Source organism: Rattus norvegicus, chromosome 1 (assembly GCF_021556685.1).
Source record: "Rattus norvegicus strain SHRSP/BbbUtx chromosome 1, alternate assembly SHRSP_T2T, whole genome shotgun sequence".
Classification (NCBI taxonomy): domain Eukaryota; kingdom Metazoa; phylum Chordata; class Mammalia; order Rodentia; family Muridae; genus Rattus; species Rattus norvegicus.
The window spans coordinates 158,936,183-158,962,351 of record NC_141534.1 but is presented as its reverse complement, the minus strand read 5'-3'; the positions used below and the strand labels follow the sequence as shown (position 1 = coordinate 158,962,351).

Here is a 26,169-nt window from a genome sequence, read left to right as displayed (position 1 = left end):
AGTCTATATAATTTATAACTAAGAAAATCAGCTGTACTGAATTATATAAACAACAAAGGTTACAACATATGGTCATAGCTATAATGAGAAAGAATCCATTCTCCAGTCTATTGCTTTTGTTCTTTGTTTGGTATCTATATAATGGAGGTCTTTTGAATGATGAGATCTTGGCAGTGTTTGTATAATACTCATAGTATGCCTGGCACATAGACATACTCTAAAGAATGCTAACTGAATTGAATTGTATCAACTCTTTATCACTGTACATTTCTTAGGCAAAGCCATAGGAGTCAAGATGCCATGGGCTGCCCTCAAATCTCAGCTCTGCCACTTACAAGACCAGCAATCTCAGGCAGGCCAATAGCTTCTTTGGGTTGTGGCTCTCACTAATATGAGGGGCATAAGAATGGTACCTTATCCACAGAGTTTAACGAGACTTGAACATATCAAAAACCACAAAGGGCTTCACACCAGGTCTGACATGCCATAAGAGTATTTTATACATGTATTTATTCCTTATCAAAAGGAAGACTGACAGCATTCATTTTATTTGCCTTATAGTTGCACTGAATGACTAAGCAGAGCCATCAAAAGAGACATCTTTGTAAAGGGTAAAGTCATGCACTGTTGCTATCCACACCAACTCTCTCTACACTCTACGTGAACTCTGCAGGCAGGTGAGAAAAGAGCTAATTATTTGAAACATCTGTCGGTTGAATATATTTATTTAGATTTTAGAAATTATTATATGCACATGAGTACAGGTTCTTGGGGAGAATAGAGACAGCAGATCCTACTGGAACTGGAGTAAATGGGGGATTGATCCCGGGCCACTGATTGTGGGTGCTGGGAACAGAAATATCAAACTTGGATCCTCTGCAAGAGCAGTGCATGTCCTCGACTGCTGAGTCATCTCATATTGATTTAAATGGCATGAGAATTAACATATGAGGGCTCTTTAAGAGGTAGAAGTATTTGTGATTTTGACTTTCCTTCTTATATTTTCTAAAGTTATTTTTATACAGTGAGAAATCACTAGTTAAATAGTACATAAAATAAAACATTTTGACAAAATTAAAATCCTACAAAAATACTCAAATTTTATAATAAAATAAATACAAATTTTTTACATTGTGCAACACATATCTTGAAGGTAGGAGACCTATATTTATTATGCAAAGGAATGCAAGTAATCATGAACCTAGGAGAACCTGAACAAACGTTTTCAGGCCAGCTCTTGTATGACTGTAAAGATGGCTTCTTTAAGAAAAAAGATGGCTTTTGTCGAAATGTGTAAAAGCTAATTCAAGGATGATCACAGTAAGCGGAAAATTGTTTCAGAGAGGGCTGTTCTTTGAGGTAAGTGATGAGCTCTTGAATGAACGAATCATTATTGACATGACGGCGAAAATTGCTGAAGCTGGGGTTGGAAAGCACTGGACTAGTACTTGCTTCAACCCTCCTGTCTAAAGCTTCAATCCCTTCTATGTCTTCCTGGGTAGACTGGAGCAATTTCCATGAGAAGAATCATTTCTTTAAAATAAGCTGAAATCTATTTCTGACACAGATTTCATTCCTCCACTCTGCTTCTGTCCTTGGGGCCAACTGAACATGATGGCTTTTCCCAAGGACAGCTTTGTCGAACTGCATCTGAGCAACCCTGGACACATGTTGCCTTGACATGAAAATGCACAAAGTAGTGTTCAGAATCGCTGTTTTAGTGCTACATGAACTCCTTGGATTAAAAGGATGATGTGTGATGTTGCCCTTGATGAAAGCTAACTCTCCCTTCCCTAGCAGCCACCGCCTGTCAATACCTCCTCAGGTAGGGGTAGGAACTCATGGGTCCCTTCCCCACCTATGCTGGGATGCTGACCAACCTTTGATGTGCTATAGTCAGTTTTGTTTCTTAGGCCATGTCTTGTGCCATAAGGACACACAGGAGAAGGGAAGTTCTTGGTAGTAGTGGTTAGAAGTTGCTAGGAGATATGGAGGAATTAGCTTTTCTGAGGAACATTTCTGCCCTTCAAAAACAGTTGAGGAAGCATTTCAAGGAGAAAGGCTTGATATGCTTAAGAAATACATAGATTTAAAATCTGAGCAACTAAAGGGAGTGCTGGTAGGGGGAACAGGATTAACAACAGTAAAAGATGTCTGTCCACAAGGCTATAGAACAGCTCAGATGCCAAGCATCTGGGTAGAAAGTTGCCTTCTACATTTGACCTTCTGTAAGTATTTGCATGAATGCTGACCCAAGGGCATCAGTGTATTCAGTACTGTGAATGGGCCTGCGGGCACATAAGCACAGCCTTTGCCTATAGCTGCCAGGAGCATCATCTAAGCAGTTCTTCCTTTCTCCCTCTATGCCTCATCATACTCACCAATTTTGGTAAAATCTTAAAACGTAGAGAATGACAATTTTTGTATTCTTGTCACCTGTCACCACTGACAATTTTCCTGTAGAATGCTTATTGCATTTAGACAGTTATTCTGTATGCATCTTGCCAGCCTCTCCTGCCTGCATTTCCACTCCCTAGACAGCTAACACACACACTCTTTCCCCAGCTCTCTTTTGCCCCCTTCCTCCCATGCACACATACTTGCTCTGATACACAGAAGGGATCCTTACCTCCGTTTGCTGGGAATGACTCCCATCTCCTCGCTGTCCCCATCTAGTATGACCCTTCTGGCTTGCCACCACTCATCATCAGAGGCATTGATGACATGAAGGATGTCTCCATATTTAAAACTAAGTCCTTGGCTAGGCAGTCCACTGTCCTTGCTCTTGTCATAGTCAAACATGGCTCTGAAAGAAAAGAAAAACGATAGTGTGGTTACAACACCGATGACACCGATTTAAAGTACACACTTTTGAATTCCAACTCTTACCCCAAGACTCCATCATCTCCTACATGGTTTCCTGGATTGTGCTACACAATTTTCATTTTCAATTTTATTTTGTGGGGGGCCACATACCGAGGTTACTTCTTGCTTTTCCTTGCTAGTTGTAGGGACAGCCTATAGGTCCCTATTATTAGCATCAGCTTCCTTATTTTTTGGAGACCATCATGTATTACAAGGTGTTAATGAGAAATTAGACCTTCAATTTATTACTCAATTGAGATATTTTCCTTCCTACCAGAAGGAAATGGAAAATAAAGAAAATGAAGAAAAACATGGCTATCTTTAAGACCTTTGTTGTAATAAAATCTCTTCAATGTAATAGCTTATAGATTTCTTCCTTTATACTAGAGAAAAGTGATAAGAATGTAAAACATCTATCTGGAGTGACTGACTTCCCCCAACAAATGGAATATTGAGTTATCTACCACTGATCCTGGGTGCTTTGAAGGGGTCACTGTAATGACCTAAATACGTGTTTAAAATGTAAAAGCGAAAAATGTATATACAGAAGAAAATCCTTTGGACAACACAACAGCTCTTCTTACTTCCATAAACCCCAGGCCCGCCTCATCATCACACTTACTGCTCTGAGTTGTAATCCTTTGTTGTCATGGAAGAGGTTTGGTGGAACCGTTGCTAGGCCCAATGTACTGCGATTCCTAAGCCTGGTTCAGTATCAGAATGGGAAGCAGGATCAAACCCGTGAATGGAGTAGCTGAAGTCATGAGGATGTGACAGTTTATTTCAAGTATTATCCTGTAAAGTTGTTGATATATGCCCCCACATCTCAAAGCCATCACCACACACAGTAAGTTTGCCCAGAAGAAGCAGGTGCTTTCTACCACTCCCCTGTGAATTCCTTTCACTCTGCTCCGAGGCTCTTTATATCCTAACCACCGTGCATGTAAATCGGATTTGGGGAGTGGAATTTTCTAAAGTCATTAGGGCCAACCCTGGCTCTTTTCCTTTCTTCCCCTTCTTCTCTGTCAGAGAAATGTCACATCTGCTGCCATGGTAACCAAAAAGGGCTGAAGACAGCATTTAACTCTCAAATATCATAGGAGTCAAATTACTTACAATACAGCCATTTCCAGTATCCCTAAGTGATGTAATTTGGAGAGAGTTTTCTGGTCCGAGTGCCCAGAATAAATTGTTTCTTCCTTGACCATCTGCATCTTTCCTATCAACGACTCACACTAAGCCCCAGCCCAGAAAAGTAGGGGTGGGTAAGGACAGACAGCACTCCTGCTGATGGCAATTCATTGTGTGATGACACAGAAATCAATTAACATTCCAGAGCCAAATGTGTTTCAATGCACAATTACCGTCCCATAATAGAAACACGGGCAGCATCCAGCAGTGGTAGGTGCTGTGCGGCAGAACAAAGTGTAATGGTGAAGAACTACTACCTAAGCCACGCCCTGTTTTCACTGTGCCTTAGAAGTCCTACAGCTGGTTGTTGAGGCAAGTTACTTAATCTCTCAGAGGCTGTAGTTGCTCATAATATGATATACGATGATGGGTGTGGCCTCCATTACTGGTCTGTGTGGGTAAGCGTGCACAATAGAGCCTGGCTTGCCCTGGCTAATGAAGCATGAGCTACTTTCCACTTTAGAGTGGATTCCAACAACATTCCAGTCTACAGACTGCACTTTGTGGACAAAAAGAAAAGAAGGTTAACATACTTGTCTTGAGACAATTGTCGTTAAAAGGCCCTTGGCAAGGGTGTCCTTCAGCTGATATTTAGGAATTTGGATTTTGTAATGATTCCCACTAGTTTTGGCCTAGTATTTCATGTATGTACTCTGTACCAACATTATCACTTAGACGGAAAATCCCTGTGCTCTGCTCCAGGCAGCACAAATCATCCATTCTGGATCTCCAATCATCTACCCAGAAGACAACACCTAAGTCTCATTGTCACAAGTGGATACCAGATGAAATAGGCATGGCCATGTGCCTCTGAAGAGAAAGGCTCTTGTACTTCATTTGCTGCAGAACTGCTCTTACTGATTTTATTTTGTAATTTTTTTCTATTAAAAAAATGAATCAAAGTTACAAGTGTCTTGGGAAATTCCAACATACATGTTATAGATAACACACATTTTCACACAGACTATCATATCCATGACTCCATTCATCCTTGTAAAGTTTCTACAAATAGTAGAAACTTTTTTTTCAGAGGAGGGAAGCCTAAGGACTGGCCTCAGCATAAATAGCTCAGCGGCAGCAATGCAGGGCAGTTTGGGATCCAGACCCAGTGTCTGGCTTGGTGCCTCTATCCCGTCACTTACTCAGCCTAGGAAGAGGTTGAGGTGGTGGTGGTGACTATGTAAGGACAACAATAGAAGCAACAACAACCACCCCAACTTAGCCTGGAGGTTTGTAATAAACATAAAAGTAAAAATTAGTGATCTCACCTTATATATAGAAAGGAAAGGACAAGTGAACTTGTCCCAGATCACTTATGTACCCATGTTGGTTAGTACCACCTGACTGACTCCAAACCCGACTTTTGTGTCCCTTTCATTTTAAAGCTCACTTTCTCAGCCTGCTGCCTGTGACCATGACCTAACAGGGCCAATGACTTCAGATTTCTCCTTCAAGTCGGACTTCCTCATTATCTATAGATTTCTGAAGCTCCCCCATTTGTTAATGCTTATCACAGAATTCCTCTTTCTGAAAGTACTGCTTGCTGGCTTAGCAACAGGTCTCAAGCTTGGGGGACAGAGATAAGAAAGGGAAGCCCTCATTGGGCAGTCAAGAAGACAGGGTTAGACTGTCTGAACTTGGTGGTCCTCAAGCTTATTGAAACCGTAAAGTAACATCAACTACCTGTAAGAAGTGGGGTGAGGATTAACAAACACACAAAGTGGCACAGTATCTTGATACCAGAGAGTGCCCAACAATGTAATTCAGAGCCCTATGGCTTCTAGAATATGCTTGGGTCACACCCATGGCAGCATCTATCTTCTTTACTGTGTGCAAAGACATCTTTTTTTTTTTTTAACTTGAGTATTTCTTATTTACATTTCGAATGTTATTCCCTTTCCCGGTTTCCGGGCAAACGACCCCTTAATCCCTCCCCCTCCCCCTCTATATGGGTGTTCCCCTCCCTACCCTCCCCCCATTGCCACCCTCCCCCCAACAGTTCACTGGGGGTTCAGTCTTAGCAGGACCCAGGGCTTCCCCTTCCACTGGTGCTCTTACTAGGATATTCATTGCTACCTATGAGGTCAGAGTCCAGGGTCAGTCCATGTATAGTCTTTAGGTAGTGGTTTAGTCCCTGGAAGCTCTGGTTGCTTGGCATTGTTGTACATATGGGGTCTCGAGCCCCTTCAAGCTCTTCCAGTTCTTTCTCTGATTCCTTCAATGGGGGTCCTATTCTCAGTTCAGTGGTTTGCTGCTGGCATTCGCCTCTGTATTTGCTGTATTCTGGCTGTGTCTCTCAGGAGAGATCTACATCTGTCTCCTGTCGGCCTGCACTTCTTTGCTTCATCCATCTTGTCTAATTGGATGGCTGTATATGTATGGGCCACATGTGGGACAGGTCCTGAATGGGTGTTCCTTCTGCCTCTGTTTTAATCTGTGCAAAGACATCTTAAGTGCCCCTCTCTGGCCTCTGGACCCAACTTAACATAAGGGCAAAGCAGAGCCTCAACACATATCTCTGGAAGTGCTCTAGGCCACCACAGAAAGCCCCCTTCCTCACACATCGGTATCGCCGTATGTGATGAGTAAGGATGTGGAGATTATTCCCAGCAGTCCTCACCGGGTGAAATACTGGCTCTACAGTGTGCCATCCATTCCTGAGAGTATCCAAGAGGGAGTGTCCTGCCTCTGCCTGAGGCAGTAGCTGCCCTGGCTGAGGAACCCAGCTTGGTGCTATTTCCATGTGCTCTGTTTATCTTGGCCAATCTGCCCCGCTAGGATTATAATGAATCTGGCTTTTCTGGTTCCTAAAACCCAGCAGCTGACACATTTCAGCTTATGTCTCCTTGGATATTATGGATCCCCACTTCTGGGAAAAATGCTACAACGCCCTGTCACCTAATTTAAGAAGCGATAAGCTGTTTTTAATTTGCTTTATGTGCTAATTCATCACAACAGCCTTTATAAAATACCATTAAGACTCACACTTGCACCCAGGGAGCTTTTTAACAAGTCCATTAAGTCGAGTGGAATTTTACACAAATAACGCAATGGCTTTCTCATCCCCCCTGCCTTTCCTGAACTGCAATGTGTGGTGCCTCTTTGCCAACTGGGAAAGCCTAGTAAAGAAAGAGGGAAGCTGCTGCTTGCTCATGCCTGTGGCTGCATATGGTAGCTGCAAAATATAAGGCCACCCAATTGCACAGGGCGTATGAAGTGTCCAACTGAATTCTAGGGCATTTTCTCTTCCGTGACCTGCTTAAGTTACTAGGTAGACAAGACTGCACATGTGCAGCCTTAGAGTTTTAGGAATACATGATAAGATTGGTGTTTAGAGCTCGTTATCCCTAAGGAACCTGTGATTTGGTGACAATGTTTATATTGGCACCATGGATTAGGTTTGAGAGTTATCAGCAGTCCAATGGGTGCACATTCAGTTCTTACCGCTACTTTGGCGCATACATGTTAGCCTCTGATTATTGATGAGGATACAAAGTCATAAAATATAAGTAAAATATCCAGTGTCAGAAGATATACCAGGGATGTGTAGAGGGAAGATGAGGACTTTAAATCTAAGACACAATGTGAATGTCCCACTGTACCAACCCATGAGCTCTTTCTTCTACAACCAACCCCCATCCAAGCACTTACTCTTTCTCTTAGAGCTTATATCTTGATAATATTTAACAATCATGGGCCTTGTCAGCACTGATGTGTTCTATGCTGGTGAGAATTCTGAGCCGTCTCTTTCGAGGGAGGATAGCAGAGAATGGTGAAGACCGTTAGAAGCAGTGCCCGAAATGTGAAGAAAAAAATTATTTGCTGTGACTTTTGATTGTAAAGGATGTGGCAGAAAGAATAATGTCCCTAACCTAATGTACAAAATGACTATAACTTGATCTCCCCATCTCTGTGAATATGATACACTAAATGGCAAAGATACTTGTAGATATGGTTAAGTTGAAGGTCTTAACTTGGGGAGATCTCCCTAGATTACCTGAGCATTCGCAATTTAACTGCATGAGCCTTTACTGGTGGGAGAGCAAAGTATAGGAGCAGACCATAAAGATATAATGTAAATAGGTGACTCTGTTAAGGAATTGGATTCTGTCAACAAACAAGACAAATGGAAAGCAGATACTCTCCAACAACCTCCATAGTGGGTACAATCTACTGACAGCTTTCTTTGATTCTCTGTGACCTATGGAACTATAAGACATTTCTGTTGTTTAAAATTATTAGATGTAGAATAAATTGTTGTGGTGGTGACACAAAACTAGTATCTATTTTGGTGCCAGACACAGTGTATTCTATAACAAATACCAAGGAACAGCTTTGAAATTGGACCCTGGGAAGAGGCTCTAAGAATGCTGTGATACACCAGTGAGAATGGCTAAGATCAAAAACTCAGATGACAGCAGATGCTGGCGAGGATGCGGAAAAAGAGGAACACTCCTCCATTGTTGGTGGGATTGCAGACTGGTACCACCATTCAGAAATCAGTCTGGAGGTTCCTCAGGAAATTGGACATTGAACTGCCTGAGGATCCAGCTATACCTCTCTTGGGCATATACCCAAAAGATGCCCCAACATATAAAAAAGACACGTGCTCCACTATGTTCATCGCAGCCTTATTTATAATAGCCAGAAGCTGGAAAGAACCCAGATGCCCTTAAACAGAGGAATGGATACAGAAAATGTGGTACATCTACACAATGGAATATTACTCAGCTATCAAAAACAATGACTTTATGAAATTTGTAGGCAAATGGTTGGAACTGGAAAATATCATCCTGAGTGAGCTAACCCAATCACAGAAAGACATACATGGTATGCACTCATTGATAAGTGGCTATTAGCCCAAATGCTTGAATTACCCTAGATGCCTAGAACAAATGAAACTCAAGATGGATGATCAAAATGTGAATGGTTCACTCCTTCTTTAAAAGGGGAATAAGAATACCCGTGGCAGGGAATAGAGAGGCAAAGATTAAAACAGAGACTGAAGGAACACCCATTCAGAGCCTGCCCCACATGTGGCCCATACATATACAGCCATCCAATTAGATAAGATGGATGAAGCAAAGAAGTGCAGGCCGACAGGAGACAGATGTAGATCTCTCCTGAGAGACACAGCCAGAATACAGCAAATACAGAGGCGAATGCCAGCAGCAAACCACTGAACTGAGAACGGGACCCCCGTTGAAGGAATCAGAGAAAGAACTGGAAGAGCTTGAAGGGGCTCGAGACCCCTTATGAACAACAATGCCAAGCAACCAGAGCTTCCAGGGACTAAGCCACTACCTAAAGACTATACATGGACTGACCCTGGACTCTGACCTCATAGGTAGCAATGAATATCCTAGTAAGAGCACCAGTGGAAGGGGAAGCCCTGGGTCCTGCTAAGACTGAACCCCCAGTGAACTAGATTATTGGGGGGAGGGTGGCAATGGGGGGAGGCTGGGGAGGGGGACACCCATAAAGAAGGGGAGGGGGAGGGATTAGGGGGATGTTTGCCCGGAGACCGGGAAAGGGAATGTATATGAGAAATACTCAAGTTAATAAAAAAAAAAAAAGAATGCTGTATGCTGTGATACGTGGTTAAAAAAAAAAGCCTACATTACCTTAGCAAATACCAGAAAAAATGAAGATAGTAAGATGAGCCGTGAAACTTCACAGACTTCCCTGTCTATAGGTTTAGAGCATGTGGGGTATGAGCCCATGTTACTGCCAACTAGGAAATGGAAAAATGTATTAGTGGGATAGGGTCATACAATTATGGAAAGTGAATCAATAGAAAGCAGAAGGTAGATTATGGGAGGGAGAAAAATGGTTCCCTCTCCTCAAAATGTCCATGTATTCGTCTCTAGAACAGTGGTTCTCAACCTGTGGATCATGACCCCTCACAGGGATCATATATCAGACACCATGCATGTCAGATATTTTCAATCTACAACAAAATTTCAGTTATGAGGCAGCAGCAAAAATAATTTTATGGTAAAAATAATTTTATAACATGAGGAACTGTATTTAAGGGTGGCAGCGTTAAGAAGGTTGAGAACTACCGCTCTGGAGACTTCTGTGACATAAAGGACATACAGATGTGCCTACAATCCAGAAAGGTACACACTTGAGCTACCTGGGTACTATCAGCCTGAACACCTGAGTCTTTAAAAGTGAAAGAGGCAGCAACTTGGCGCTGATAGAGATTGATATGAGGACCGAAGTAAGGGCACGGACTTGGAAGAAGAGAATTTGTTACAGTAGGAATGTAGGAGATTAAAAGCAGCATCATTTGATTGTAGGCCAGGGAGTCAGGACAGTTTACCTGTCTGAGGGTCCTATCACCCATTACTGATTACTTGGAAATAAAAACAATTATTAAGGAATGCCAATAACCTTCTGAATACCTAGTATGGCTTCGTTATAGGCAGAGTAGTTTTGCTTTATGTAATTTCATTAACACAAACTTACAGATGATTATTTTTATAGTTTAATTCTTAGGAAACCTTATGAAACCAACATCTGTTTTGCTTAATTAGGAAGCCAAAGCATAGAGGCAGCAGACCTTTTTGTCCTCTAAAGCTGCAAAGCATTCTGCCCTTGACTGCTTTGGGGCAGCTTACATTAAAAGCCTACACTGGGAGTGACTTCAAGTCAGTCGCTCCAGCCTGAGCAGAGACCCAGGGAAAGCATTTATAAATGAAGGAGTGAGTCAGTACTGCCTTCTGTGCTGTGAACTTGTTTGGGCTGGAGAAGCATTTGTTTCCATGACAACTTTAAGGCTCAAAAAAACAGGGTGCTGCAACTTGATTTCCTCAGTCCTGTGAAATTCAGGCCTCTGCTTGATTAGGGGTCTGTCTCTCTCTCACCTTTCTGTGCAACAAGAGAAAGAACTAAACCAACGATTATATAAAGTCTGCCTACTCTGCTCATCTCCATGGATGTGCTCCATTTTAAACATTAAGGCAAGTCGCTGTGGAGAGTGCCAACACCTTATAAATAAAGAGACACATTCAGGTCAGTCCACTTTTTTTTCCAAAGGCTGACATGAGGAAATTATTGGGGGTAATTTGAGTTTCAAATTATTTACAAAATGGAGTCAATCACATCTGCATATCATGTATTTGCAGGAATTCAGTGAGAATCTTTAGAAATACCTTAGGACAACAGTTCCTTTACTTCACCTCTACCCTGTTAAGGGGAGTGAATGGCTATTTCTTAATTACATAAAGGGTGATTTGAGATGGCATCTTTTTAATGTGATATAAAAAAAACATACATAGTAAATTTTCTCAAAATGCGTTCCCTCGGGTGTGTGGGGAAGAAAGCTAGACTGAAGCAGAAAGACATGACCTTTAGTTGCTCTCATTTTAAAAATCAGAAACTGCCATCTGTTTTGTTTCCATCTTTAACACTCATTTTCTTACTCATGCACATAACGAAGAGTGTTTAAAACATATAGGGCATCCTGGAAGTGGAATTGAGGGCAGGGGGACAGGATTTAAACACAGTCCCACTTTAAAACCTTTCTAACTTAACTACTTCGTGTTATAGCTTACATATCATCAAGAAGATGGGGAAGAAGAAGATGAAGAAAAGGAAGAAGAGGATGAGGATGAGGAGAAAGAGAAGGAAGAGATAGAAAAGGAAGAAGAGGAGAGGGAGAAAGAAGAAGAGGATGAGGAGGAGGAGAAAGAGAAGGAAGAGATAGAAAAGGAAGAAGAGGAGAGGGAGAAAGAAGAAGAGGAGGAGGAGGAGGAAGAGGAGGAGGAGGAAACGACTCAATAACTCAAGGTATTTGTCCTGTTTTAATCTTTTGTCCCACAAGACAATTTGAAGAAACAAGGTAGTTTTCCATGCAATTAATGTTAATGCTCAACTCATAGGGCTGTGCTTGTGTTGCAGGGATCAATTAGCCTCATGCCACTTCCTCTTTTGAGTTAGCCGGCTTTCCATCACCAAAAAACATACTCAAGAAAAACAACTTAAAGGGGAAGGTTAGTGTTCACTAAGAGTTTCTAAGATTTTAGTCTATAGTAATCTGGTTCCATCACTGTGGGATTGTATTAAGACAGAACATCAACACTAAGATCACATAGTGGAGAAAAGTTGCCATTTCACGGTATCCAGGAACACCACAGAGACCATCTAAAGAAATGCTCTGAGACAATTTTCGGGCATAACTCTAGTGACTTCCAGCCCCTGAAATGCCCAGCTTTTACTAGAAATGCATTTCCATTATTATTCCATTGATGAATTTATCCATCTCATGATCCAAAAGTCATACCTCCAAGCACTCCTATGTAGAGGACCAGACCCTTTTTGAAAGATTCCTTTGGATCAAAATGATAAAATTCTTAAGCCTCAGATTTTTTCTTCTGCCCTCTCATTGCAATTTTTAGCCTTTGCATATTCTTGATTATATAAACTCAGGGTCAGGAGGTTTCACATTCATCCAGTTTCAAAGCAGTTGATCAGTAGAAGCAGTTTGCTTTAAACATCAATTTTCACAGGGAAATTCCAAGAATTCCTTAGCTTTCTCTAAAACAACATTGTCCTCTAAGCAGCTAGAAACAACAGGCAAGGGGGATCAGAATGGTAACCAGCATGGACTGGCCTGTCTTTCTATAGAAGTCATGAGGAATTATGCACCATTACTGCCTTTCAAGTAGAAACACATTGTCTCATGGTAAAGGGAGATATATGGTCCTTATATTACTTCAAATATGTTGAGGTTCATGATGTATAGTCTTGTGGGTAAGTTTTCCTGTCCAGGAGATTTATCCTAGGTAGCCATTTATTTCCTCATCTACTTTAATATACACATGCATTTAATGAAGAGGAGGTGGTACCTACAAGCAAACCAGTCTTCATGCTTGGAAACAAATTCATCCCTGTCAATCCTTACAAAGAGTTGGTTACCTAAGATGACAGTGCTTATTAAGTTATGACCAAGTACTGTACTGTAGTAAGCTTTACACATGACAGGCCTAGGTGTTTAATTGTCTGTGACACAAAAATGAAGGCATTATTCCATTGTTATAGAAGGGAAATTTTATGACGAGTCAGCCTAGGCCATTAAATCATTCGAACCTCACAAGGCATGTACGAGCTCATATACAAGGTTCTGAGAAGATTGGGAAAACACCAATTTCTGCTGTAGCCAGAAATCAGGCAGCTATTGTCAGGACTGAAGATAGAACTAATTGGGCCCTGAAGTCCTTACAGGCTAAGCCTCCCTGTAGTTGTCACATTTTGATTATAATTTAGACACCATCATTGTTTTCAGGAGTGACAACCATCTATTTTTCTCTCCCCTCTTAGGGTCTCCAGTGCTACTGATTTCCTCAGGGATACAGAGTGAACATATTTCTCATGCATGGGGTCCTGCTCGTTGATCATTTCAGACACCTTATTATCAACATCTTCAGGAATTGGGCCCTCTCCCGCCTGCCTTCTCTCTCAAGGTGTCCTGGAACCTGTCAGATTAATTTTCACTACAGGCCTGAATGACAAGTCTCCCAACTCCATCACAGGGAGGTATAAACAGACTTGAACCTACCCAAGGGTAGAGTTCATTGGACCACGGTGGATGGTATTTCAGTTTTCAGGGTTGGGAGCGGCTATAGAGCACAGTCATCCTAAAATCTCTATTGTTTAACTCTCAAATACCATCAGCTGGAGCTTCATAAACTAAAGTGTGGGGAAGGGGAACGTGGATAGTGTGAAGTGTTCTTATATTCTGGTCTCATGTATTAGACCGAGGTTCTTTCACTCATGGAGAGACTTCAAGGGGCTGACATAGCCCCAGATGTAGCCCTTTCTTTCTGGCCTGTGCTAAAAAGGGAGGCCAAGTTTTCACATTCCCTGTCAGAGTACCACTCTCACCAATTTAAAAGTTTGGAATGGAGAAATAGAAGAAGTATTTCTGTAACATGCATCACCAGAACTGACTGAGCAATTAACATTTAAGCATTTAAGTCAATATCTGGGCAATTTATAAGGAAACAGAGACATCAGAGCCTTGAATTCAAATATTACCTTTCTTATTTTAAGCAGTAGTGTAATGTTAAGCAAATCACTGAACCTTATATACTCAAGCTTATGGAAATACACAGCAAAGGACAAACACCTATGCTCAAAGGGCCCTATAAAATGACGTGAAAGCTTCCAGTTGTGAGTCTGTGCTCAATATTTAATAATCGATTTAGACTATTACTTGCTAACTGGAGCATCAACAAGGCATTTGATTATGTTATTGATGACTGTTTACTGACTAGTAAGATGATGTGGTGTATAAAGTTCATTTTCCCCAAGAATTCATGAAATATGGAAGAAAGAATCCAAGAACATTTGATATGAATGTTCTGAATCCTTAGTTCCAAATTGTAGTGGATTTTGGAATAAGTAACAGAATGTTCATACTTCACAGTGTTAGGTTGCTGGCCAACCTTTCAACGTTTCCTGGTATTGGGCTTGTTATTCTGTTTGTCATTTTTTTTCCCCTCCAGAAAACCAGATGGGAGACACAGGCTTCATTTTGACAGAAGAAACCCTCGAGTTAGGCAACCTTTCCCCTCACACCTCCCATGTGATTTTCAGGCTTCCTTTGTCACCTATGAACAGGGCAGACCGAGAGGACACACTGCTCCCATCCTCACCCAGGCGAGCACCCTGAGTTCAGAACATAAGCAAGGTTCCATGTATGAAAACAAGATGAAGTTGAATATTAAGTGTAACATTATTTGGGATTTATCTCCCAAGTACCTCAGGCATGGCTGCCTTTTCTGAGAATTCAGAAATGAAGAATCAGCTTGATTCCAGCCCTTGGAAACTTATGTAAGGCAGAGAGGGTAGGTAATGAGGTGCATTCATTTGGCTACTTGGTCATTCAGCAAATGTTGGGCACTTATGAAACAATGACGGTCTGGGTGCCTGAGATACATAAGGAAAGAAAACCATTAAAAATCGTGGCCTAACAGAATTTACATTTTAATGAGAGGAGATAGGCAAAACAGTACACACACACACACACACACACACACACACACCACACACACACACACACACACACACACCACAAAAGTAGGCAAAAGGTGAGAAAATTATAAGTTTGTAATTGCTGTGAAAAGGATGAAGATAGAACAGGAAGCTTGGGTCAGCACTATGGGGGGTGACGGCATGGTGGCAGTGACACTTCCATTTTAGATTAAGGTCAAGCTGTGACTTCCTTGATGTCAAAGTCAAGGCTTGAAAGAGGCACAGGAATGGGTCATGTGGGCATCTGAGGAGACAGTGCCCTGATGAAGCAGAGCAGTCAGGACCTGGATACAGTTCCAACTGAACCCAGCAGACTATGTCAGAAGAGCATAAGTGAAAAGCAGGAACTCCTCTTGGATGCTCACTAAGAACCTTTGAGGGAAGGGACCGCTATCCTTTCTCGGCAGAAAAGTGATCGCAGGTCTTCTAGCCCTACTCTACAAGGTGGTCAGGCTCAGGCATGGAACTCCATGGGGAGAGTCTGCAGTGAGAGTGACCTTACATTCCTGAGGACTTGGCCCTTTTCTCTTGGACACTTGCAGTCTTCCCCACTCATATGGGCTTGGCCATCAAACACCCCCTTTCGTTTACTCAGATACCTTGCCACAACTTGAACAGCTATTGTAGACTTCTTTTATTCTATTAGTCAATATTTTTTAACATTGTGAAGAAGTAGAAGCACTGATGCTTTATAAATAGGGTTTATATATACATCTATCTATTATATGTGTGTTTAAATCATTCAGCAATTTTCAGTCAATTCAGACACTCATAACTTTCTGTAGAAACCTTCCTGCATCTGGCTGTCCAGGAAACACAGTTTCTTCCCCACTCTTGGTGAAAGTGCCATTCTGCACGTTAATTTACTATTGCTGTTCTGGCCTCCACTTCAGTTCCCCTGCCTGCCGATGTTTTTTCCTTTTAGAATCTTCTCTTAGGGGTTTGAGGAGCAGTTCCACTCATCCTGTAGTCTTCCGCAAAAGGAAGGGGTGAATTTAATTTAAGTCAGAGCCCAACCAGTATGACCTTGGGAAAATTACTTCATTTCCTTGGGTCTCCTGTGGGTCCCTTCTCTTTAAGTGGGAGTAAAAGATGCCAGTATTTTTACATTCATTTTCCTACTCTTGTTTGCTTTAACACCTGAAGTGAGGTCGTTTAACCATCAATATCATCTTATGATTTAACTGAGAGAATTTTGCTGTTTTTGGTAACACATAAGATGAATACAACTATCGGGGACAACCTCCATTCAGTGATCATGGGAGAGATCCTCTCTTAGGTTATAATGCTTAATGCGTGCTTGTGCGCACACACACACACACACACACACACACACACACACACACACACACGCATGCATGCTGCTCTTGTGCTTATAAGATAAGGTGGCTTATCACTTAGTCACTTCATTATATCTTCTTCATGTACTTATATTTCTTATACTTAATTTTTGGAAGCCGCTAGACTCTAGACTCTTTTCCCAGTGACTTCAAAAGTGCTGAAGAGTTGAGAGGCCCAAACAGGTGGTCTGAGTTTTGCTCAGTAAGAGCTTTATGTATCTACTCTAGTCAACTGGATGCAATTTTTATAGGAAATGTCTCCAGCTTTCCAAATAACTCAGAAATTTAAAGAGAAACAAAGACTAATAAAATTCAGAAAATTAGTGTCTATACATTTATAATTTATGTAAACATCATTAGTATGTTCCCAGTAGCAGACTATTTTAACTTTAGTACTGATAGGGTGAAATCATGTCCCCAGAGTCAGTCATCCACCCATTCTTTTAGTAATACATTGACCACTATGCATTCTGGAACAGAGTAATGGAAAATGGCAGTAGAGACTGGAAGTTCTTCCCAGTTCTGCTGCTCACCTGCTCTGGAGCTGTGGCAAAGGCCTTTAAAATTCTGTTTCCTGTTCTCTCAATTACAAGTTAATTCTTTATACTAGACAATGCTGGTGCTGAGGAACTCGGGTAGTATTCACACCAGGAACTTGGTGTACAGACACATGGTACAGCTGCAAGAATAGTATGGACAGGTCCAGGCAACTGTGCTAAAACTCAGCTGTTGGAGAACAGAACAATGATTCATTCCTAGTTTTTATTGTTTAAATATTGATTCATGTAACAGCTCTCTGGTTCCTATGAAATGCCAGATCTGGGGCTCATGATTCTAGTAGCAGTAAAAGCCAGGGGAACTCAGGGCAGAACAAAGGATGATGTTTTCTTTCCATGGGAGAAAGGAATCAGACCACCCAGTGTTGTGGCTGTGAAGGCAGCTAATGTAATTTTTAGATGCTGGAAGCCACATGATCATGCTTTCAAAGTTATCCAGCTAACACCCACGAAGTGTCGAGTATAATGCCAGGTGTTGGGGGGCAATATGGAGGTGAATAAAAAACCACAAAAACCAATGCCATTATGAATTTTACGGGGTTGGCAGTTGCAGAAAAATAATTATCAGTATGATGCTTCATAAAAAACAAATGGATAAAGATTGTATGAATATGTGTGTGTGTGTGTGTGTGTGTGTGTGTGTGTGTGTGTGTGTGTGTGTGCCAGAGAGAAATGAACTCCACTCTAGGTGAGGCAATGTGGGTTGGTGTGACTCAAGTTCACATGGCCAGGACTAGTGGAGGTTCAGATACTTGCTTTGGCACTCTCTACATAATTTATGTGCAAGTCTCAAAGTTTTAGTGCCAGAATAAACCACTGCCTTTTCTTCAAAAAAACATTTCTAGAAACAACATCTGAAATGCTGACTGAACAGAGGGAAAGATAACTTCTGGCCTGTTTTCACTTCTAGTGCTCAGAAACCGTAAGGCCCCCTACAATTAATTCTGGCTGGTATTAAATCAAAGCTAAAAACTTTCATGCCAGAGACTCCGCTTCCAGATACTTGAAGTGATGAACCTTTCTTTTATTGATGCCATCCCATCTCCAAGCCCATTTGGAATCCCAAAGATGTCTATTGGTTTTTAAAATAAAAACCCAAGAGAAAGTCTACTTGAAATGGTTTTTGAAGAATTCGACAAGGGCTTCATGAGGCCGCTGGAGAAATGCTGGGTGTGTCGAGTTCGAGGTACAGGAATCCGAAGGACGGAAGCGTGTGGTCCTCTCAGTGGGAGAGTGCACAGCCACTCAACAGAGATCAATTCAGGAAGTGTGTGTGTGCTCTGAGAAGGGTCCTTTCTGTTGAGAGGCGATTGTGCTGAGGAAAAGAGGTAGTTTCTTGGAAGAAGAGACGTCTTATTAGAAATCTGTCACATTCTTAGGGACTAAGAGATAGGTTTGGGGAGGAAGCCACAGCACATCATCTGGTGTGCATGTACAAGGACTGACAGAAACTTGACAGATGATTGGTTCTACCGAAGAGGTGAATGAATGAGAGAGCTCTACTTAGAGTTTTCCCATGTTAGTCACGACTCAGAGTGATTAAGTCTCAAGTGGAAAGCTACCAGGAAGTTGGGCCATCAGCTCGGACAGAAGTGAGAAAATTGGACAGGAAAACATAAGAGGAACTGGACTCTGCTAACTGTTCCTAGCAAAGTCTACATCCAGTGGCACACAAGCTGGAGTAGTGCTAGAGATGTCTAGATGAATAGGCAGAGGTGAGAAGCATTCAGACTGCCAGACTGACCCCTGGCTGGGGGCCTTAGGACTAGAAAGGTTCACAACTGTAATCATCAGTTCCCAAAGTGAAGCCAGGATTTCTATTCTCTGCTTTGCAGTCTGCTATCACACAGTGATCAGAACAACTGTCTGCAAACAGCCACGGAGCTGGCCTCTGTCCATTACACATTCTCCATGTACTTTGTATTCTGACCCGGGCCCCAGAAGTTAGTAAGGACTGTGGCCTTATCTTACATAATGTGCTGAAGTTAAAGGCAGAAGGTAGCAGTGCACTTCCACTCACTTTATAAAGCTAGTTGGTGAGATACTACTGCAAGCAGATCAAGTATATTTAGCGTTTGATAGATAGCACGGTAGAAGCTTTTAGGATCTGTAGAGAAAACTAAGGCTTGTCCTTAGACATTCCAAGTTACTTTTAATTTTGTTCAAAGGTTATTTTGTAAATGTTGCAAAGAAATATTCAGTGTCTCCAGTCTGCATTCTCAGATCCACGTAGCCACATGCTTCCTGTCTTGAAGCAAAGATTAAAAACATGGAGAAATGCAGGTGTCTAGCCATTGAGTTTTACATATACAATAATAAGCTATAGAATTAATAGGTACGGTAAAGTCCAGATTTTCACTAAATTTTCCAAAAAGGAAGCTGCATTTTGAAGAACGGCCATTTATAGGGCTGGGTACGGTGGTACATGTCTTTAATAGCAGCATTTGGGAGGCAGAAGCAATTGGATCTCAACTTCTAGCCTGGTGTCCATAAATGAGTTCCAGGTCAGCCAAGGCTACACACTGAGAATCTGTCTGAAAAATAAATAAGTAAAATTTTTAAACATGCACTTACTGACTGGTAATTTGAGGGCAGGGAGAATTTTCTTTTGCAGACTTGTGAACATCTGAAGGGAAAAGCCCTGTTGTTAAGTTAATCAAGACGGCCAGTTCAGCAAGGAGGAGTTCTTGCCTACAGGCTGAGATCAATTCCAGCAAGCAGGGATATTCACAAGGGGCCCTTTTCAATTTCATTTAATCAGTTAGAGAAGATGGAGTAACCAACTCTGAGTGGGTAAGGATATCTACAAGATCGCCAGACAAATATGTATCTGAGAAGTAATTTACTTAATAATCCACAGAGATACACGTTATGACCACTCTAAATCATGTCTCACTGTGGTCTTTTGCTTGAACAAAATCTCCCACCGGGAGCGATTACATGCATCTTTGAGTCTATCTTTCAATACTTGATACATTTAATAAGTCTGGTGGGTTTAAATGGTTTCAATCATGTTTTTCTTCCTTTTAATATTTTTTATAAGTGAAAATACGTTAAGGCTTTTTTTTCCTTTTTCGGGTAGCTGTGTCCCGGTGTATTCACTGTTAATATGGGATCAGGAAGTAGAGCAACTGAGGAAGGAACGCAGTCTGAAACGTAGTGTTGGTTACCACTAGAATAGGCATTTCACAGAGGTCAGCACTGAATAGTAAAAGCACTGTGGATTTGGTATTATTTTCTTCACTTTACAAAATAGGAAAAGATAGCCACATTATGACATTTGAGCATAGGCACATACTAGGTAAGTTGCAGAACTGAACCCGAATCCTGCTCTGCTTTTCTCTTGTGCCTTTCTCAATGTAACTCCGCCTCTGAGAAGTGTCTTTTCTCCAGAAGAGAACCATCACATCCTTAGCCTTATGCAGTGGTTGATTAATCCTAAGACTTCTATTTTCAAATCAATATCCCATCGTTCAGCATACACAAATTAACCACCTTCTAAGTGCAAAAGACCAGTGCTGATGGGAGTGATACAACCTGGACGGCTGTGGCCATTAGTACAGGTTAGTCTAGTGTGGAGGATACCATACAAAGCACAGGACAAGGACACACTGGGAAGTGTGCATAAGGCTGGGATGAGCCACAGGCTGGGGAAATCAAGTGGCAGAGGAACACTAACTCCAACTGTGAAGGGGCAGAGAGGTGGCCTTCGGGGAAAGTCTTGAGGAATGCATCCAACTTGGTTAGAGAAATTAAGTAAACTAAGAGCAGCAGAGGCCAGGCACATAGAAGGCAAAGGTACTTAGCTGTAAGAGAATGCTGTGGGATTAGGGATTGATGCATTGTCTGTGACCTCTAGGGCTTGGTGGATTTAGGCAGGATGAGTGTGGCTGTCAAAGCCGACGGAAGTCAGCATATGCAGCAGCCAAAAACATTGTACACTAAACGGGCATTACTTGCCCAACTTCACTGCTCCTGTGTGTGTCAGGGCAGAATTGATATTTCTTTACATATGGGGTTTGTTAAACACCCTCTGATTTGGCGTTACTAGAGAACTCAAAGAGGTGGCTAGAAATTAAAATCTGTCTAAACAGCATGTTGGGCCTAGAGACAGACTTACATTATTAGTCCAGTGGTGAAGCCATGATTTGCCTTCTATCGTTCTATTTTAAAGGAACCTCAAGGGTTTAGCATTGCTATGGTTACCATCCCATGTGTCTTTTATAGATTTCCCTTCTCTATTTTTAAAAATCAAGGTATATTCTGAGGACTGTACTTTGACACCTAAAATGCAACTGGTTGTGGTAAATGGTAAAGGGAAGAGGCCCCATTCTACCACCAGCGTCTTGACTCTTAGTGAAACCCGGATGACTGACACTCCAGCATTGTTGTTCGATGCAGAGGATAACAGAACCTGCCCTAGGAAAGGCAGATCAATGCGCTTAGGGAGGTCTAGAGCTTCCTGATGGATCTGTTGCACTGGCCCACTAGCTATGAGCAGCTCGCCACAACGTATGACAAGAGAAAGAAACTTCATGTTTAAGTCACTGCTACTTTAGCCTTTTCTTACATAACTTAACATACCCACTTTAGGAATAGGATAAGATCTGAAGAAATTGCCCAAAGTACAGTAAACATAAAGCGGGAGACTACACTTTATCAGAGGATTTAAGGGCTTAAACAAAAGTCTCATTATTAAAGAGGAAATTAAACTACAGTGGAATTACTTGCCATGATCACAGAGAAATAATGGTTTTGATAGCATCCCCATTTCGAGTCTGATCACCGACTCCTTCAGGGATACGAAATGCAGGGCTTTCTGCCTTTGAATAATTGTGCTCTCCACAAGTCATTTACAAATTTGCTCTTAAAAACAACCACCACCTTCTCCTTAGGTTTTAATAACAAGTTGTTATTGAAAGATTTCTGCTCTTTTTTGGTGTTGCTATCTTGCCCTAAATTTGATTTGTTAAAAAGAAAAAAAATGCAACAAGTTATCTCCCTTAAGGCTGTGCTTGAAGGCCACTGTCAATCATAATGCAATGTCTTTCTGACACCTTTAGTTCAGAAACTTCAGGACAGGTGGAATATGGCAAGAAGACGAGCCCACAGAGGTGGGCTGGGAATCAGAGTAATCATCTAAACAATAATGACCACCTCACGGGGTTCATGCTGTGTCAGGTCCACCAGCCCATATCATTTCTGTTCTTTTAGGAAACTAAGGCTTAGAATGGTGAAGTGATTTCCTCTATCCTGGTCATGTAACCTGAGGCTTTAGCTGATGGCCACATCTGAGATGTCAATCTGTGGCTCTTATGTAATAATTTCTCAGCATATGAAGCCAACAAAGAGAACAGAGGGGGTGAAACTCCAGAATTTTCTCTTCTTTTTCAGTCAGCAGGGACAGAGGGGACTGGAGTGGGAAGAGGGTGAGGATAGTAGGTGTGTCACACAAGCCAAGAGGAAGCACTGTCCACAGTGGGGGTTGGCTTAACCAAATGCTGGGTTAAAAGGATCTCTGGTACCTTGGAATGCTGCGAAGGGAGTCAGACAAATTGAGTGAAAACTTAATGCTTCAAGGGAGCAGGGACACCAGTTTAAACAGGCTAACTCCCTAGGAACAGTCTTTCAAATATCCCCACCTCACCCCCACTTTCCCTTGAGAGACCTGAACTAGTTAAGGTCACAGCTTTTGGTTAGGGCACTTTGGACATGGTAGCTGCTTAATCCTTACTTGTTCCTACCTTTGCAATCACCCGTAATTGTTACGAATGTGGACCTGGATACCAGTGCCTAGCATTTTCATCTGCAGCCCCTATAAAACACACATCAATTTTCAAAGGTCTACTGGGAAATATGAGAAGCAAATCTGAGATCTGAAGTTTATGAACCCACGTGACAGGGATAAAAATTCACATTTCATTGAAACACATACGATAGATTGAACAAAATAACGCTAAGGCCACGTGAACTGCAAATGTGCTCCTCGTTGTGAAAGGGTCTCATCCCTGACACTGCCATCAAGGCCCTTTTGTATTTTGAGAATTCTCCTAAAAAGATGCTTTCACAAAAAAAAAAAAAAAGAGTTTAAATCAATTTTCTTACCCATTTTCTTCTTAGAAGCTTCTAGAGGCAAGTAACAATCAGGAATGACGGAGAACCTTTGCTTAGGTCAAGTGACATGTCCTTACATAGTTATGTGTTGTCCATTCACACCACCCTCATGTTATTTATCAGATTATCTTGTTTAAATCAAATAATTTTGCCAGTAAATATTTTTAAATCAAATTAACATGTAAGGAGCCCAACAATAATATTTAAGAGCATTAGAATTCTAAAAGCAGAAATCCATCTCCTCTACTTGCAATTGCCCAAATCTTTTCTCTATGCCAGTGGCTTTCAACCTTCTTAATGCTGTGACCCTTTGATATAGTTTCTCATGTTCTGGTGACCCCCCCCAAAAACATAGAATTATTTTGTTGCTACTTCATAACTGTAGTTTTGCTACTATTATCAATTGTAAAATAAATATCTGATATACTGGATATGCTAAGGTTGACCCCAAAATGGGTCATGACCAACAGGTTGAGAACTGTTGTTCTAGAACATTCTTTCTTACTCTGAACCAATGCCTTAATTTTAGATACAGACTGTAAACTCACTTGCCTCCTGCATGTTAACTATCCAAATACTTACATAACACCAAGGACTAATAATTGATGCTTTCAATATCAAAAGATTCCCACTCTCTCCATGGAATTCCATGGCATCACAAAGGTTTGCCAGTTCTTCAAAACTCTCTGTCTGATTAAAGGTTTTGTGGGTCATCTATTTCTTAAACAGATGCCTAGGATTTGAATGCTCCTTTACTCCTATTTTTCAATTGAGTAATGTGCTAGTTTATTCTAATCAATAAGTCATTTTCACCTCTGCTTTTAAGGGAAAAAGGTACAATATTAGAATCAATTTATAATTATAAGTAATTGTTGTTTTTCTTATAGCAGTGATTGCAAAAGGCAATTCCAAAGTAATGACTATGTCTTATAATAGGTATTTTTAAAAACTCAATTAAAAAGGATTTAAATCAATTTTAGATTCAGGTCTTAGGCATCTGTGTCATCAGCTAAGCAAGAGATGTGGCTACAATATCCCTTACACTGAGCTCATCAACCTCTAAGAGGTCTAATAATTTAGCTGGTATGAATATGACTCAGAGACAGTACAGAAGTCCTTTCATTCTCATATCAAAGTGTATTTGATACTGAAACTAGCCTAGTGAATGGCAAACCTTCCTTCCTCTTTTATAGAACATACACTTTCTCAAACCCCTCAGATACACACACATAATTAAAGTCTCTATTCCTTGAAAATATCAGCTTCTGAATACCAAGGAAAAAAAATCTAATAAATGTGACATGCCGAAGATAACATTTTATTGAGAATAGTAGGTAATTTTCAGTGAATAGAAATTTTATTATTAATTCCAACCTCATCTTTTGTTAAAGAACAGGAACCCTTTATTTGTACTAGGAAGATAGTACCCTGTCATGATGCACATTAGGTGCATTTGAGTGGACAATGGATGGAGGCTTGCTCCTCGATATAAGATAATTAAATAGGGTGGTCCTGGAGAATCATAGTTAACTAGATACAGCATTTAGAAGCACAGAGCAAAGTGGAAATAGTATAAGCTCTAATATAGTTAGATTTGGACTGAATTGTATCTTTATTCTTTATTTGGTTTGTGAACCTGTGAGTCTCAAGTTTTCTACATTTAAAATAATACTAAAACATATTCATGAGGTCATTGTGTATTTATACACACACGTGGATGCACACGCATGTACGTACACACACAAACACACACACACACACACACACACACACACTAAAGCTGATGTATATAACAAACTTGCTAGATGTCTCAATTTCAAACTTCAGACTTTACAACTCATCTAGGCAAGCCCACCCATCACCACATGGTTTTGTAGGCAGTTAGGAAATTAAGGACAGAGTAATAGGGAAAGTACTTGAAGCAAGTGAAGCTCATACAGAAGTCTTTCATAGACACAGCTTGTTGTGGTTTGAATGAGAAATGTTTCCCATAGGCTCAAGTAGTGGAATAATTTATCTCCAGATGCTGTGCATTTGCACGATAAAATACCAGAGAGAAGAGAGATGCATAGAAAGAAATTTCTGGAATTATTACTCTTCAATATTCAGCAGAGTACTAATTGAGGGGTGTGTGTTTGTGTGTGTCTGAGAACTACCAGAAGACAATGAAAAGAACCAGTTTAAAGGAGTGGCATTGCCACAGTTAGAAGCAACGCTAGTTCTCAGTAGCTGTACAACAGCAGCAGCGACAATGACATCATCATCAACAACAACAACCTCCTCACACTTTATAGGCACCAAATAGCACAGTCACAAAGCTCTTGCCTCAGCAGTGAAACATAATTACCCACAGACTAAATGCTGCTCTGGTCCAAAAAACAAACAACAACAATTAAAAAAAAAACCTCTTAAAAGTAAGACTTGAAAAGATCAGACATTTTCCAAATGTCTAGAATACAGTTCAATATGTATGTGAACATAGAGTATCTATTGCCCCTCATCCAAAAAAAAAATTCCCAAATTCACAGTGACTGGCATTAAATCAGAGATTACCAGGCATGCTCAGAAGTATAAAACCAGAACCAATAAGAAGGAGAAAAAGTTAGCCAATCAAAAACTAATCTGAAAAAGGCATGAGTGTGAAAATTATCAGAAAAGAGGATTAAGACACTTCTGCAAATGATTTTTAGATGGTTAATATGTTAAAAATAACATAAAATTAATTTAAAAAGAAACTAATTGAACTTTTAATGACAAAAACTATACCAGCTATAAAGATATGTGGAATTAATGGTGAATTGGATATTTCAGAGAACATTTTAGTGAACACAGAGAAATATGCAAAAGAATAGTGAAAATCACTTGTAAAACGATCGTTTGTAAAATATAGCCATGGCAATATTAAGATGGCTACCAAGTGGTTTAACAATCTCCTATACTTGAAATAAATCTAAAATACATGCCACCACAAATAAAGGGGGAAATGACAGAAATACCAGTGGTCTGTAAGACATTTTAGATAGCTGAAAATTATATATATACATATATATATAATCAAA

General features: G+C 40.8%; 1 protein-coding gene across 23 annotated transcripts in view; it reads right to left on the bottom strand.

The window, feature by feature from the left end:
• The window catches only part of Dlg2 (discs large MAGUK scaffold protein 2), a 2,073,609-nt gene that overhangs the window by 76,053 nt on the left and 1,971,387 nt on the right, over positions 1–26,169 (bottom strand). For all 23 annotated transcript variants that reach the window (XM_087586773.1, XM_087586779.1, XM_087586780.1 and 20 more), the window contains 1 exon segment: positions 2,630–2,806. In XM_087586773.1, the coding sequence (XP_087442899.1) occupies positions 2,630–2,806 (177 nt within the window).